Genomic DNA, 13,601 nt, shown 5'->3' on the forward strand with positions numbered 1-13,601 from the left:
GAGGAACTGAGAGAGGGTCGTTATTTATAGGTGCAAATAGTAAAATAAAGATCTTTAGAATATATGATAATGTGTATAAATGTGAAACGATAGGTACATATCATCATACGATTATATAATTGTGCCATTTAGATAAAGTTACTAGATATACATTTGTTTTCTTTTCATTACAAAAAAAAAAGAAAAGAGTTTGTGGAAGTTGTATACGAAGGTGTGTTTGTGTGTGTGTGTGTGTGCAACATAATTGGTGGTACCCTACACTTTCTTTTTTGAGATGGGAATAAAAGATGGGAATAAACTTGGTGTCTTATATTTCTATCTTTTTTTTTTTTTTTTTGTCAAACCAAGGATACCATTACTAATACTAAAGATGAAGAGTTTAGGCTACAAAGCGATCAAGACCTGATTTTGCCAAGGAATCAGCTTGTAAGTTTTCTAACCGAGGAATACAAGAGAAAGACAACGGACTGAAGAGAGTGGCAAGGATTTTGATATCCATTTGGACACCTGCAATCTCGTTCAAATCCAACCCTTGACAAAGGGCCGAGACAAGGACTTGGGAGTCCGAAAATATATGGAGACTTTGGAGATTTAACTCTTTTGCCTTTCCAAGAGCTTCCCTAACCGCCAGCGATTCGGCCATTAGAGCAGAGCACACATGTGACCTGTTGGAAGATCCTCTAGCGAGCACTTCACCTTCTGAGTTCTTGATAATCCAGCCCATTCCTCCTGCCATGGATGCTTCCTGCCAAGCGCCATCCGTCCAACAGGAGGGTCCCGCCTGAGGTCTTCTCGTAGATACTGGCCTTTTGGCTTGCTTCTGTTTTTTAGAGTTCGCCTCTTCCCAGGCCCGAGCTTCCACTATGGCTTTAGAGATAATATCTTCTACCTGAAAATTTTTTCCCTCAAAAATCAACAAGTTCCTCGATTTCCAGAGGTTCCAAAGGAGCCAAGGTACCAGAGGAGTTTCAGTAATTCCAAGAGGTGGCAGAGATCCCGATTTTATGAATGCCTCAATCCAAAATTTGAGAGTGATTGGGTCTTCAATACTTCCTGGAGTGGTTGTTAAGGGAGCCTTTGACCAGAACTCAGTTGCAAAAGGGCAGTTAATGAAGAGGTGTTCTATGGATTCTTGTTCTCCACACCTTTTGCAGCTTAGTTCTGATTGGATTCCTCTTATCGCAAGGAGGGTTCCCACAGGCAGCGCATTGTTGAGCATTCTCCAAAGGAAATGGTGAATCTTCGGTGAGGAATGGAGGTTCCAAACATTCTTCATCCAATCAAAGGAGCCTGGTATGACCGGTTCTTCCAGTTCACAGATCTTTCTATAGCCTGATTTAGTAGAGTAAACTCCTGATGGATCAGGTAGCCAAACCAGCTTATCCATTGGTTTTGAGGAACCTGGAATAATAAGCCTGATTAATTCCTCATACTGAGGTAAATGGAGCCTGATTTTTTGTAAATCCCACTCATTAGTCTGCTGATCCAACAAATCTGCTACCAGCAAGTCTTGATTCACATAGTTAGGAGGTCCTATTGGAGCCATAGGTCTTGCAGGGGAGATCCACTTATCCGACCAGACTCTAATATTTTTCCCGTCTCCTACTAAAAAGCCAAGACCTTTTTCTAGCACTGCCTTCCCAGCCAAGATGCTAGTCCAACCATGAGAAGAGCCTTTTTTCGGTTCACTTTCCAGGAATGAAGACTCCGGGAAATACTTGCCTTTAAGGACTTGAGCCAGGAGCGAATCCGGGTTATTGAGCAGCCTCCAGCTAAGTTTTCCCAACAGGGAGTCATTGTACTCTTCTATCTTCTTGAAACCTAGCCCTCCTCTGCATTTGGGCTGCGCCATGCTACTCCATGCTACCCAAGAGATTTTTCGCTTATCCGGTGCACTATCCCACCAAAACCTAGTGAGGATGGATTGAATTCTATTGCAGAGCGATTTTGGGATTTTAAAGCTCGACATAGAATAGGTTGGAAGGGCGGTCAGGACTGATTGTAGCATGACATGCTTACCTGCACCCGACAGGAATTTTGTTGACCACGACTGAGCTCTTTGTCTGATTTTGTCGACGATTCCTGTGAACACATCTGTTTTCCTGCGGCCAAAGGTTTCAGGAAGCCCAAGGTACTTACCCAAACCTCCTTCTAGTGGGATACCCAACATAGCTTTCACTCTGTCTCTAATGCTCTCAGGTGTCTTTGAGGAAAAAGTCACTGCTGACTTCTCCAAGTTTATGCTTTGCCCCGAGCTTTGTTCGTATCTTCTGAGTATTGTGCATAAAGCTCGACAATTCTTTACACTTGTTTTGCAGAACAGCATGGTATCGTCGGCAAACAAGAGATGATTGATGAAAGGACTTTTCTGTGTGACCTGGAGCCCTCGAAGCTTGCCTTGCGACTGGGCGTTTTTGCACAGGCCTGATAGCACCTCTGTGCACAGGATGAACAAGTACGGGGAGAGCGGATCTCCTTGGCGAAGTCCTCTCGAGGGGGTGACTTGTTCTCGTGCTGCTCCATTGATTAGGAATGAGTATGTCACCGTAGTGACACATTCCATAACCCATCTGATCAACACATCTCTAAAACCCATAATTTTCAGAACCTTCTCCAAGAAACCCCATTCAATTCTGTCGTAGGCCTTGCTCATATCCGTTTTGACTACCATCGAACATCTCTTAATAGCTCCCGATTGTTTCAGATAGTGGAGAGTCTCATGTGTGATGAGAACGTTATCTGAAATAGCCCTTCCCGGGACAAAAGCTGATTGGTGCGGAGATATCAGACTCGGGAGCCACTTCTGTAGACGCTTGGTGAGGATCTTGGCAATTATTTTATACCTGACATTACAGAGAGCGATGGGGCGATACTCTGCTGCTGTCGAGGGGGTTGAGGTTTTTGGGATTAGACAAACATGAGTTTCGTTGATGCGTGAATCCATATTTCCTGTAGTAAAAAAGGTCCGAATTTCTCGGTAAATATCTTTGCCCAAAGTAGTCCAGAAAGACTGGTAAAAACTTGCGGAGAAACCGTCAGGGCCCGGCGCTTTATCCGCATGAATCTCGAAGGTAGCCCTCCTTACTTCCTCCTCGTCTGGGATTAGGCAGAGTTGATCATTCATTTCGCTAGTGATACACTCCGAGATTGTTTCTTCTACTGTTCGGAATCCTGTGTTTCCATTTGTTGAGAAGAGCTTCTGGTAGAAATTTGCAAAAACTCTCCCAATTTCTTCCTCTTCATAGACCGGGATTCCTTCTGCGTTTTCCAGAGTTGTAATTCTGTTGATCGCCTTTCTCACTTTAGTGACAGCATGGAAGAAAGCACTATTTCTGTCACCACCTTGTAGCCAGAGAATTCTGCTCCTTTGCCTCCAGAATAGTTCTTCCGCCCTGTAAGCTGAGACGAGGGCTGCTGTCAAAGCTGAGATCTTTGAAGTGTCCGGGTGAGGTGCCGATAATTCCTGTTCCAGCTCTTGCTGTGTTTGGAGAACTTCTTTGGCTCTAGCTTCCCTCTGTTCCTTTGCCCACTTGATGATTTCCTTTCTGCATCTTGAAATTTTTGTTTCTACACTCTCTGTCTGATCCGATCCCCATGCTTCTTCAATAATCTTCCTCGCTTCAGGGTTATCATTAAGTCTTCTGTCATATCTGAAGGGCCTTCTTATTTTTGGTAAGTGCGTCTCCAGATACGTCATTAGTGGCCGATGGTCAGAGCCCTCAAATCTGAGGTAATTGCAGCTTGCCGATGGGAACATATCATACCACGCCACATTCGCCAGCGTCCGATCTAATCTTGATTTGATATCGTGGGTGTTCCGTTTACCCCTCCAAGAAAGTTGATTACCCGTGTGCTTTACATCCCACAGGCCATTGATGGTCACAAAGCTTCTGAACGCAATGAAAGATCCTTCTGGTCTACTTGGGCCTCCTGTCTTCTCTGAGTTTTCTAAGATGTCATTAAAGTCTCCAGTAAGGACCCAAGCTTCTTCTCTTCCTTGGCCCAGTAACGAGATTTCCTCCCAAAAAGCTGCTCTATTCTCTTGCTGCGGAGGCCCGTAGATGAAGGTAACAAAGAAAGAATTCTTCTTGTAGATAATCTTTGTGTCGATGTAGTTTGTCGAGGAATTTAGCACCGTTAGCTCTATATCTTTCTTCCAAATCAGGGCTAATCCTCCACTGAGTCCTCTTGGTGGAACTAGGAAGTGATGTTGATACTCTGGAGAAAGAAGATTTGAAAGCACAAATTCATTTTGATTTTTTGTCTCCATAAAGTACAAAATATCCGGTGCTTGTACACGTTTAAGCTCCCGGATTCTTGGAACTGTCAGTTCACTACCCAAACCCTGACAGTTCCAACTTAGTACAGCTAAGGAATTTGGTGAGATGGATTTTGAAAATCCACCTTCTTCCTGCTAGTTCCTGCTCCCAAGCTCCCTACATTTGTGTTATCATCCTTATTTAAAGGTAAGCTTTGACTCTGTCCATTCCTCTCCACACATAGTCTCTTACGGGCTACAGATCTTGTTCTTGTTGTAATTTGTTTAGAGAGGCGAGTTCCTTGAATAGGGCTTCTGATGGCCCGAGTATTTGTAGCCCCTGTTATCTTGACCGGTGGTTTCCTTTTTGCTGGAGGTTTTGGCTTTACGATCCTTTTTGTTGCTGACTTTGGGGGGATCTTTTTCCTTCCTGTGCTTGCAGGCCCTCCTGAGGCCGATCCTATTCTGAGAGTTGCCGGAATCCTTGGGCTTTCCTGGTGAGTCAGGACCTCCGGGGTTTCTAGGATCCTTCTTCCTGACCCTTCTCCAAACTGTGGGCTTTGGTGCTCCTCCCCTGCATACTGGATTTCTACATCTTGAAGTCTTGCTAATAAAGAGTTGGAAAGTCCTGTTTGTCTTGGGGGGGGATCAATGAGGGGAGCTTCTAATCTTTCTAAAGCTGAGACTCTTCTTGGCTCCTGTTCCGGCATTTCCTCAAGTCTGTCTAGGGCTGAGACTCTTTGGGGCTCTGCCGTCTGATCAATCTCTAGTCTCTCCAAAGCAGGAACCCGATCCCTTGATCGACTATTGGCTTCCTCATGAACTGAGGCAGTTGGGAGGTTCATTGTTTCCCTGGGTGGCCTAGGAGTAGGAGTTCTAGAGTATTGTGAGTTGTGGCCTCTAGAGTGAGCTCTCCTATCTTCTCTATCTCTCTGAGATGGGGATCTGTCCCTTGTAGTTCTCTTGATCGGTGAGCTTTTACGCTGTGAAGGGAAGCTATGGTGAGAAGACCTGACTCGCTCATTTGATCTGTCTCTTTCTCTTCGAGAGTCCCCATATCTTGATCTGTCTCTCTCTCTTGAGTTGAGAGGGTTTGAGTTGTCTTCAACATAGTAGCGGGCTCTTTCTGAGTTCTGAAGCCTTGAGTAAACTGATCCCTGACTGCGTCTTAGTTCGCTGGGGTCTAGTTGTCTATCTCTGGAGCTCAAGGAGAACGGTCTTCTACTGTCATGTTTACGCCGCTGGTCCTCTAACTTTCTCAAGGTGTTCCTCTGACTAATACCTTGCGGTGCTAGTTTGATATCTGCTTTGTCTTTGTTACGGGGACAGGTTTCCTGCTCGTGACAGAGTGAGAAACAGAGGAAGCAGTGTTTCTCTAATTTTTCATACTCCAGATTAACTGATATTTCTTCTCCTGTAGGTAGCTGAAGCGGGAGATGCATCTCCAAGTTCTTTAAACCATCGATGAGAATTCTAATTCTTCCATGGTCTACATCTTTACCCAATCTTGGACCTAGCCCCTTTCCTATTGCCTCAAGCGTTTCTTCTGTCCAGTAGTGTAGCGGGAGTCCATGGATTCTTATCCAAAAAGCTATCATTCTCGGGAAAGAGTCTGAGACTACAGGTTCCCACCTCTGTAGAAGTATCATCCATCTCTTGTAATGGTAAGGACCTTTCCTGAGTACTGTTTGTAGCGCCTCTTCAGATGGGAACCGGATTTGGAAGAGCTCCGGCCCCAGCTCTCTTCCTGTGAGCTCGCCCTCTACATTCCAGTACTGGAGGAGCCATTCTACCACCCATTGCGTCTTCTGCACCGCTGGGTTTGTAACTCTCCCAATTAGGGTAAGCTTGTTCTCCTCTATCAGCGCAGAGTTATCGGTTTGCGGGATCTGAATCGGCCGACGTCGTTCCGATCTAGTCGAGTCTTCCTTCCATTTTCCTTTCTCAGCTCTTGAGTATCTGTGAGCCATCTTCAAACTAGCCAGTTGAAAAGTATGCTTCTTCTTCTACTTCAAGTCGTAACTTTAATGACCTTTGCTTTTAACGTCCTCACACGGAGGTAAATATTGTAACTACTTTAAAGCCCGAGAGAAGGTTTCGCACTGTTTGCTACTAAAGTTCCAGAGTTTGCAGAGAAGGAGGGGATTCCTCGGAGGTGAAACCTCTGGATAGTGCTCGCCATGCGGAGATCTTCCGGTTGACCGAAGGGATTTTTTATTTGCTAATTTTTTTCCATCGGGGTTAAGTGGTTGCGGCGGAGATCTGCTTTTTTGCGGTGGAGAAACTAGTAGCTGCGGTGTTGAGTTAATGCTGGAGAGGTAGGTGACCGGTCATTGGTTGCTGTGCCTGAGAGAGAATTTTGAAATTTTTTACAAAAATTTGTGTTTTTTCTTGTCTTATATTTCTATCTATTCTAGTTTTCTGCAAGTGTATGTATAAATAAACTTCGTGTTTTCCATTTCGAATCTAATTTTCTGCAATTATATTGGTTTTCTCTTTTGCTTTTTATGAATAATTGTTTAAGGCTGTTTTAAATCAGAAAAACACTCGTATAATGCTGAGTTTTGCAACTTTGAAATAGTTAAAATATGTGTGTATATATATATATGGTCGATACCAACAAAATCAGAAAGGATCGTATCTTATTATTAAAGGGACCTTTGCAACTTTGGAATAGTTTATGTAACAAAAGATGAAAACGCTAATTATATGAGAGTTGCATGTTTGATCAATGGATCGATTACTTTCCTGTTATGGATGCTAGTAAGTAGGTATAATACGACAATTTGACAATGAGAGATGTTTATATATATCAGAACATGATAGGATTCTGATTTATTTTTATAGTACTATTATTATGAAATGATGAGGTTGCTCATATTTTCTTAGCTTAACTGAAATTTGCGGTATGATAATGCTGTTTTTACTTCGTCTTGAAAATTGTCGAAAGTATACAATCGATAAATCGTAGTAACAGTGAGATCATTACCTCTTATTAAATGATTTTGGCCCGCTTGAATTACAAATAATTTGGTTAACTTAGCGAAGAAAGTAAAATCATGATTTACACCAAAATAAAAAAGTAGAATCATGACCATTTAAAGATAAAATTCTGATTTAAAAAATATTATATTCTGATTTCAAGATAAATTCTGATTTTTGTCAATCGTGATCATTTATGAGATTGTTTCTTCAATAATATCGGTTGGCAATTGGCATTAGCCACCTAATTACAATAAGTTATCTTTGGATTCCTCTACAATAGGGAAAATATTCTTCCATACTTTTAAAAATCTTTGATCAGATGTTTGGTAAGAAAAGCATACATAGTATTATATATCATGCATATATGTACATATATATAAATAAAAGTTATAGAATATTCTCGAACTCACTAAGAAGTAGAAACATAAAAATAAGTTTGGAGGTATATTACTTTTCATTTTGCTTTATATAAATGATACCCTCAAAAACTATATCACAATTCACAAGTTGTCAAAACTAAAAAATAACACAAAATGTTATTAATTATTCCATGTTGCAATAGTTGAGGTTATATATTTAAAATACTTCACGAAGACAACTATTTTGTACTGATTAATATGAAACTTACATTTTATCTTTCTTGTATCTTCTGAAGTCATAATCCTTTGTGACAAAAATATTTGACAACAGAAATTCAGATGAAACTTTGGTCGGTGACTACTGCTACCTACTTTTCTTTGGTGATCTTAGCGAGGTTGTTAAGATACATGCATGATAATGAACCGTAAAAAAGCACTAACTAATATAAAATCCAAATATAGATCATGATGCATTTTTTAATTATCAATTGATCTTCGTAAGTCAGTAACAACAAACAAATCACAAAATGATGAAGATCTTATTTGGAAGAAATTAACCACGTAAGTCAAAAGGTATTAATGTGAGATCGTCTAATTATTCATCTACTTATCTTTCAATTAATGTTTGTTTGTTCACATATAAACAGTTTACAGAAAGAAGAAGTTACAAAATTGCTTTTACAGCTAAGGGAATATCTTTAATTGGAAACATATTAGTTGAGGCGATGAACGGTTGAGTCTCTTTAATTTGAATCTTCTTATTGTTGGTGCATGTTTTGATTGATTGTTTGGTGAGAGTAACAACTTATGATGGGCTTGACTCGCATCATTTTTTTCTTCTTTTGATTTGCACTAGTGCCTTTTCTTTACATGTCAGTAATTGGATTTTTTTTTGGTTTCATCATACTCAAATTCATTGTACGTGGTTCTTTTATTCTTATGCGTGTCTACGCATCGTATGCATCCTGATGCATGCATTTGTGTTATTTTATCAGCTCGACCGTGCTGTTAGATTACGAAAGCAGAACACTGGAAAAAGATTCGAATGACATGATAGTAAAAGGTCTTTCAAAAAAAAAGACACGATAGTAAAAGTATATGTTTTTAAAAGTATATATATTCTACTTACGATTAGTTGTTGTTGCAACAAAGAAAAATAAGTGGGGACATGGATGAATCGCTAATGAAATTGTTCCTGCTAATACTTAGTACACAGTTTCTATCCTGATACACTATGGAAAATGCATATATAAATTAAATGACATTCATTTAGCTATTGTGTATGCTACGCAGTTTAAATGCGAATCAACTGGAAATGTGAGATTGTTATCGATAATCGAACACGCAAACGCAAAGAGTAAAACAAAATCGAACCTTTATCTCGTCAGATTAGCATTAAAATACTGAGTGCTCATTTTCGCAGAAACGAGGGTAAAGATGTTAATATACACGTGCGCGTGTAATAAGTAACTTCTTTTACAAGTTATCTAATTACCCTTACATAACTGTAAACCATGTAGTGCTTCCAATTATTGTTGTCCACAGTCCATGCCTTTTTTAAGAAACTTTGTTTTCTTGAAATTTTATTGCCAACACGCATCATTACATTCTCCAAAAGAAAAATAAACAAACCTATCCCGTGAGATATGGGTCGAAGTCTATTTTTTTCTTCTTACATATCTTTTCTTAGCTTTCAAAGTAATATGATCTAAATATCTGTGGACAGCCGTACAAGACATTGATCTCGATTGATTTCCAAATTTTTAGAAAAGATTTTACATAGATAAAAGCTATTAAATTATGAAAATATCATTTTTATAAATATTCTTTGATAAATGTTCTACATAGATAAATGCTATTAAATAATGAAATTTTTTTTTTTTTATAAATATTCTTTAGTAAATGTTTAAGCCCTTAAAATCTCAGATCCAGCCCGATCGGTATAATTTCACTGAGTTCATCGCCATAAAATCTAACAGTTCAACTACTATTTCACCTATTTTTACCTAATGCTCTTGTAAACTGAGCGTCTCTCAACAATTCTGTCTCCGTCTACAGAATTGACAGGTTTCAGAATTGTTGGCGTTCGCAAATGTATATACGAATACTTAACGAGGAAAAAAAAAAAACTTAAAAGTGGTCTGGGAAACAAAAATAACTGAGACATTTATCAGCCACTGAAACTCCAAGCCCAAGTCTGGATGTGGAATCAGAAGGCCTAAAATACGCATCGGCCCATATCAAAACAACTGGGCCTTTAATAATATCACAGAGCGGGCCGAGATACGAAAACCCTAAAACGCCCTTTGCCTTGGAGGATGAGTCAATAGCTCTTGACTTAGGGTCCACACTATATATTGCTCACCAACCCCAATGCGGAGTCCTCGAAGTGAACTTCACTAACTTAAGGAGCAAACAAACCACGAGAAGAAAAGTTAGGTGAAAAAAAAAAACCAAAAGCAATGGCCCCTTCACTCGCCGCCGTTAACAGAGATCTCGCCGCCGCGTCTCCGGATAACTCTCCTGCGGCGAAAGGACGTGCTTCGGTCTACAGCGAGGTTCAGTCGAGTCGGATCAACAACGCCCTTCCTCTGCCTTCTGTACTCAAAGGAGCATTCAAAATCGTCGAAGGTCCCGCTAGCTCCGCCGCCGGGAACCCAGGTTAGGGTTTCTCCATCTGATCTGATGAAACTTTGTGTTTGTGTATTGATCTATAGATCTTGCGTTACAGATCTGTGTTCTATAGACTTTGTAAGAGGGATTAAGTGTTGTTTTTTTTTTAAAATGTGATTGCAGATGAGATTGCTAAGTTGTTTCCTGGTCTGTATGGTCAGCCGTCTGTATCAGTTGTTCCAGATCAGAGTGCTTCTTTGTCGGGAGAGAAGCTGAAGATCGGTGTTGTTCTGTCTGGAGGGCAGGCGCCTGGTGGACACAATGTGATCTCTGGATTGTTCGGTAATGTCTTTAATGTTATGTTTTTTCTTCACATTGTTCAATCTCAGTCTTGTAATTTTGTTTTTGGGCTTTTAGATTACTTGCAGGAGCGTGCGAAAGGAAGCACCTTTTACGGGTTCAAGGGTGGTCCAGCTGGTATCATGAAATGCAAATATGTTGAGTTGAATGCTGAATACATTCTTCCTTACAGGAACCAGGTACTTAGACATGGCATTTAGTTTATGAATCCTTGTCACAAACTTTGTTATTTGATTGGGGGTCTAAAAGTTTCAATAATCGCTGTATGTTGATGTGGTTTTAATTCTCTTTTGGTATATCAATAGGGTGGTTTTGACATGATCTGCAGTGGAAGAGACAAGATTGAAACGCCTGAGCAGGTTGATTGCTTTTTTTTGTATCTTCTTAACTGATTTATTACTCCTTCCAAAGTTACGTGCAGTGTGTAATTGTATGTTGTCTCACATGTGTAGTTTAAACAAGCTGAAGAAACAGCAAAGAAGCTAGATTTGGATGGATTGGTGGTTATCGGTGGAGATGACTCCAACACCAATGCTTGCCTCCTTGCTGAAAACTTCAGGTATTCCTTGCAGTCTAATCTTTCCATGGCTGCTTTTAAAACTTATTTAGCTTAGTTTAAAGCTATTTTTTTTTCAAGATCAAAAGTGCTTCTCTGATTCAGCGTTTGACTTCTCTTTTACATGTGTGATATAGGAGTAAGAACTTGAAGACCCGAGTCATTGGGTGCCCAAAGACCATTGATGGTGACTTGAAATGCAAGGAGGTTCCTACTAGTTTTGGGTTTGATACAGCTTGCAAGGTGAGCTTCCCTGCGTATTTGCTCTAAAATTTTCCTTTCCACACGCTAAGTCGTGTGGTGTTGATTATATTCTTTGCCGAGAATCTAATTGTCTGTTCAATCAAAAGAAATATGTTGAAGGAAGCTTATTGAAACCATTATATTGCTTGTGCAGATTTACTCTGAAATGATTGGAAATGTCATGATTGATGCAAGGTCAACTGGAAAGTACTATCATTGTAAGTAATTGAGTGAATTGCTTGCATCTTTTCTCTGCCGTGTCCTTTTTTCTTACTGATGCCTGCGATCTTGTATCACATTTTCATTACAGTTGTAAGGCTTATGGGTCGTGCTGCTTCCCACATTACGCTTGAGTGTGCTTTACAAACTCACCCAAACATAACCATTATTGGAGAGGAGGTATGCTATCGTTTGAAATTACGCCTCCCATATACCTCAGTTGATCAGTCTAATATTTACTCATCTTTGATCTGGATATACCCTTTTGTAGGTGTCTGCTCAGAAGCAGACTTTGAAGAACGTCACGGATTACATGGTTGATGTTATCTGCAAGCGTGCTGACCTTGGTTACAACTACGGTGTTATTCTGATTCCAGAAGGTCTGATCGACTTTATTCCCGAGGTGTGTTTCCACAGCAAAACACGGAAGCTACCACTTTTAAGACAATTAATATGATTGTTCTGCTTAACTGATTATTACTATTAATTTTTGAATTGTCAGGTTCAGGAGCTGATCGCAGAACTGAATGAAATTCTGGCAAATGAGGTGGTTGATGAAAGTGGAGAGTGGAAGAAGAAGCTCACCGAGCAATCCCTGAAGCTGTTTGATCTTCTGCCTGAAGCGATTCAGGAACAGCTGATGCTCGAGAGAGACCCACACGGAAATGTCCAGGTAATTGATCGTAGGTTTTGTCTAAAATTCTACCAAGACGCAGTTCCCTTCCGTCTCTCATGTTTTATTAATAGTTCCCATGTTCTTGATCGTGATAGGTGGCCAAGATTGAGACTGAGAAGATGCTCATTCAAATGGTTGAAACTGAATTGGAGAAAAGAAAGGAAGCTGGTTCATACAAGGGACAATTCATGGGCCAGTCTCATTTCTTCGGGTACTTCCTCTCACATTTTTTGTTGTCTCAAAAATACAATGCTTTTTTTTTAATCATTATGAAGAACACAATCTCAATTTATAAGTTTCGTCGATATGTATACAGGTATGAAGGAAGGTGCGGTTTGCCTACAAACTTTGATGCCACCTACTGTTATGCACTTGGTTATGGTGCTGGAGTGCTTCTCAACAGTGGGAAAACCGGACTGATTTCTTCGGTTAGTACTCCACCGTTTTCCATTAAAATCAGTTTTCTCTCTATTTATAAATAATGTTTATCTGTTGAGTCTTTGAACATAACTGCCTTTGATAAAACTAGTTTGTGCGGTGGAATGAGATTTGAGTAATTTATTGGCGCAGGTGGGGAACTTGGCTGCTCCTGTGGAAGAATGGACTGTAGGTGGAACTGCTCTCACAGCTTTAATGGATGTGGAGAGGAGACACGGTATGAACATAATTAAATCAATAAAGTTTGCTAAGAACCATTAGAAATCTGGATAATTAAAAAAAAACATGCTTTGATTTTCAACTTGCAGGTAAGTTCAAGCCTGTGATCAAGAAAGCAATGGTGGAACTTGAAGGTGAATCTTTGATCCTGTTTTCTCATAGTTCTTGAAGCTGCTGTTAAATGGTCATATAATGAGTTTTTTTCTTTCTTTTTTTTCGAATCTGCAGGTGCACCGTTTAAGAAATTCGCATCGCTGCGCGAGGAATGGGCTTTGAAGAACCGATACATCAGCCCTGGTTCGTCACATATTCTTTTTATTCTAAACAATGCATCTTTTGTTTTTCTTGGTCCCTTATATTTTCTTTGCGGAAACTTTCTTGTCTTGTAGGTCCAATCCAATTCACGGGACCTGGTTCAGATGCTCTCAGCCACACTCTACTTCTTGAACTCGGGGCTCAATGATCTCTCGAGTAACCAACCGGCTTTCCTTTCATTCTACATCTCGATTTTCTGCTTTCCTTGGGATTTCACGTTTGGTCTTCTCTTTTTTCTTTTATCTTGAAACCTATATGTCTCCATCTTACCGTTAAGCATTCATCACTCTAAATGTTTTTTTTTTTGTTGTGTTTTTCTACATATAATATAATATATTATAATATGGAGCCTACATCTAA

The 13,601-nt window shown here is 40.1% G+C and overlaps 1 protein-coding gene across 1 annotated transcript; it reads left to right on the plus strand.

Annotated features, from left to right (window-relative positions):
* Positions 1-9,984: 9,984 nt before the first annotated feature.
* LOC108837103 (pyrophosphate--fructose 6-phosphate 1-phosphotransferase subunit beta 1) lies at positions 9,985-13,601 on the plus strand. Its single transcript, XM_057007066.1, has 16 exons — positions 9,985-10,263; positions 10,399-10,557; positions 10,633-10,754; positions 10,881-10,934; positions 11,028-11,134; positions 11,269-11,374; positions 11,529-11,592; positions 11,685-11,773; positions 11,865-11,996; positions 12,096-12,266; positions 12,365-12,480; positions 12,586-12,697; positions 12,840-12,924; positions 13,016-13,060; positions 13,155-13,223; positions 13,316-13,601. The coding sequence occupies exons 1-16, from the start codon at positions 10,065-10,067 to the stop codon at positions 13,387-13,389; spliced, it is 1,704 nt and encodes a 567-aa protein (XP_056863046.1). The 5' UTR covers positions 9,985-10,064; the 3' UTR covers positions 13,390-13,601.

Source organism: Raphanus sativus, chromosome 1 (genome assembly GCF_000801105.2).
Source record: "Raphanus sativus cultivar WK10039 chromosome 1, ASM80110v3, whole genome shotgun sequence".
In the NCBI taxonomy this organism is placed as follows: Eukaryota; Viridiplantae; Streptophyta; class Magnoliopsida; order Brassicales; family Brassicaceae; genus Raphanus; species Raphanus sativus.

Excerpts from the sequence above, each read along its gene's own strand:
- LOC108837103 (XM_057007066.1), top strand. The coding sequence starts at position 10,065 with ATGGCCCCTTCACTCGCCGCCGTTAACAGAGATCTCGCCGCCGCGTCT. Across the intron at positions 11,135-11,268 it reads CTCCTTGCTGAAAACTTCAG|GAGTAAGAACTTGAAGACCC; the intron begins GTATTCCTTGCA and ends TGTGTGATATAG. Across the intron at positions 12,698-12,839 it reads AAACCGGACTGATTTCTTCG|GTGGGGAACTTGGCTGCTCC; the intron begins GTTAGTACTCCA and ends TTATTGGCGCAG.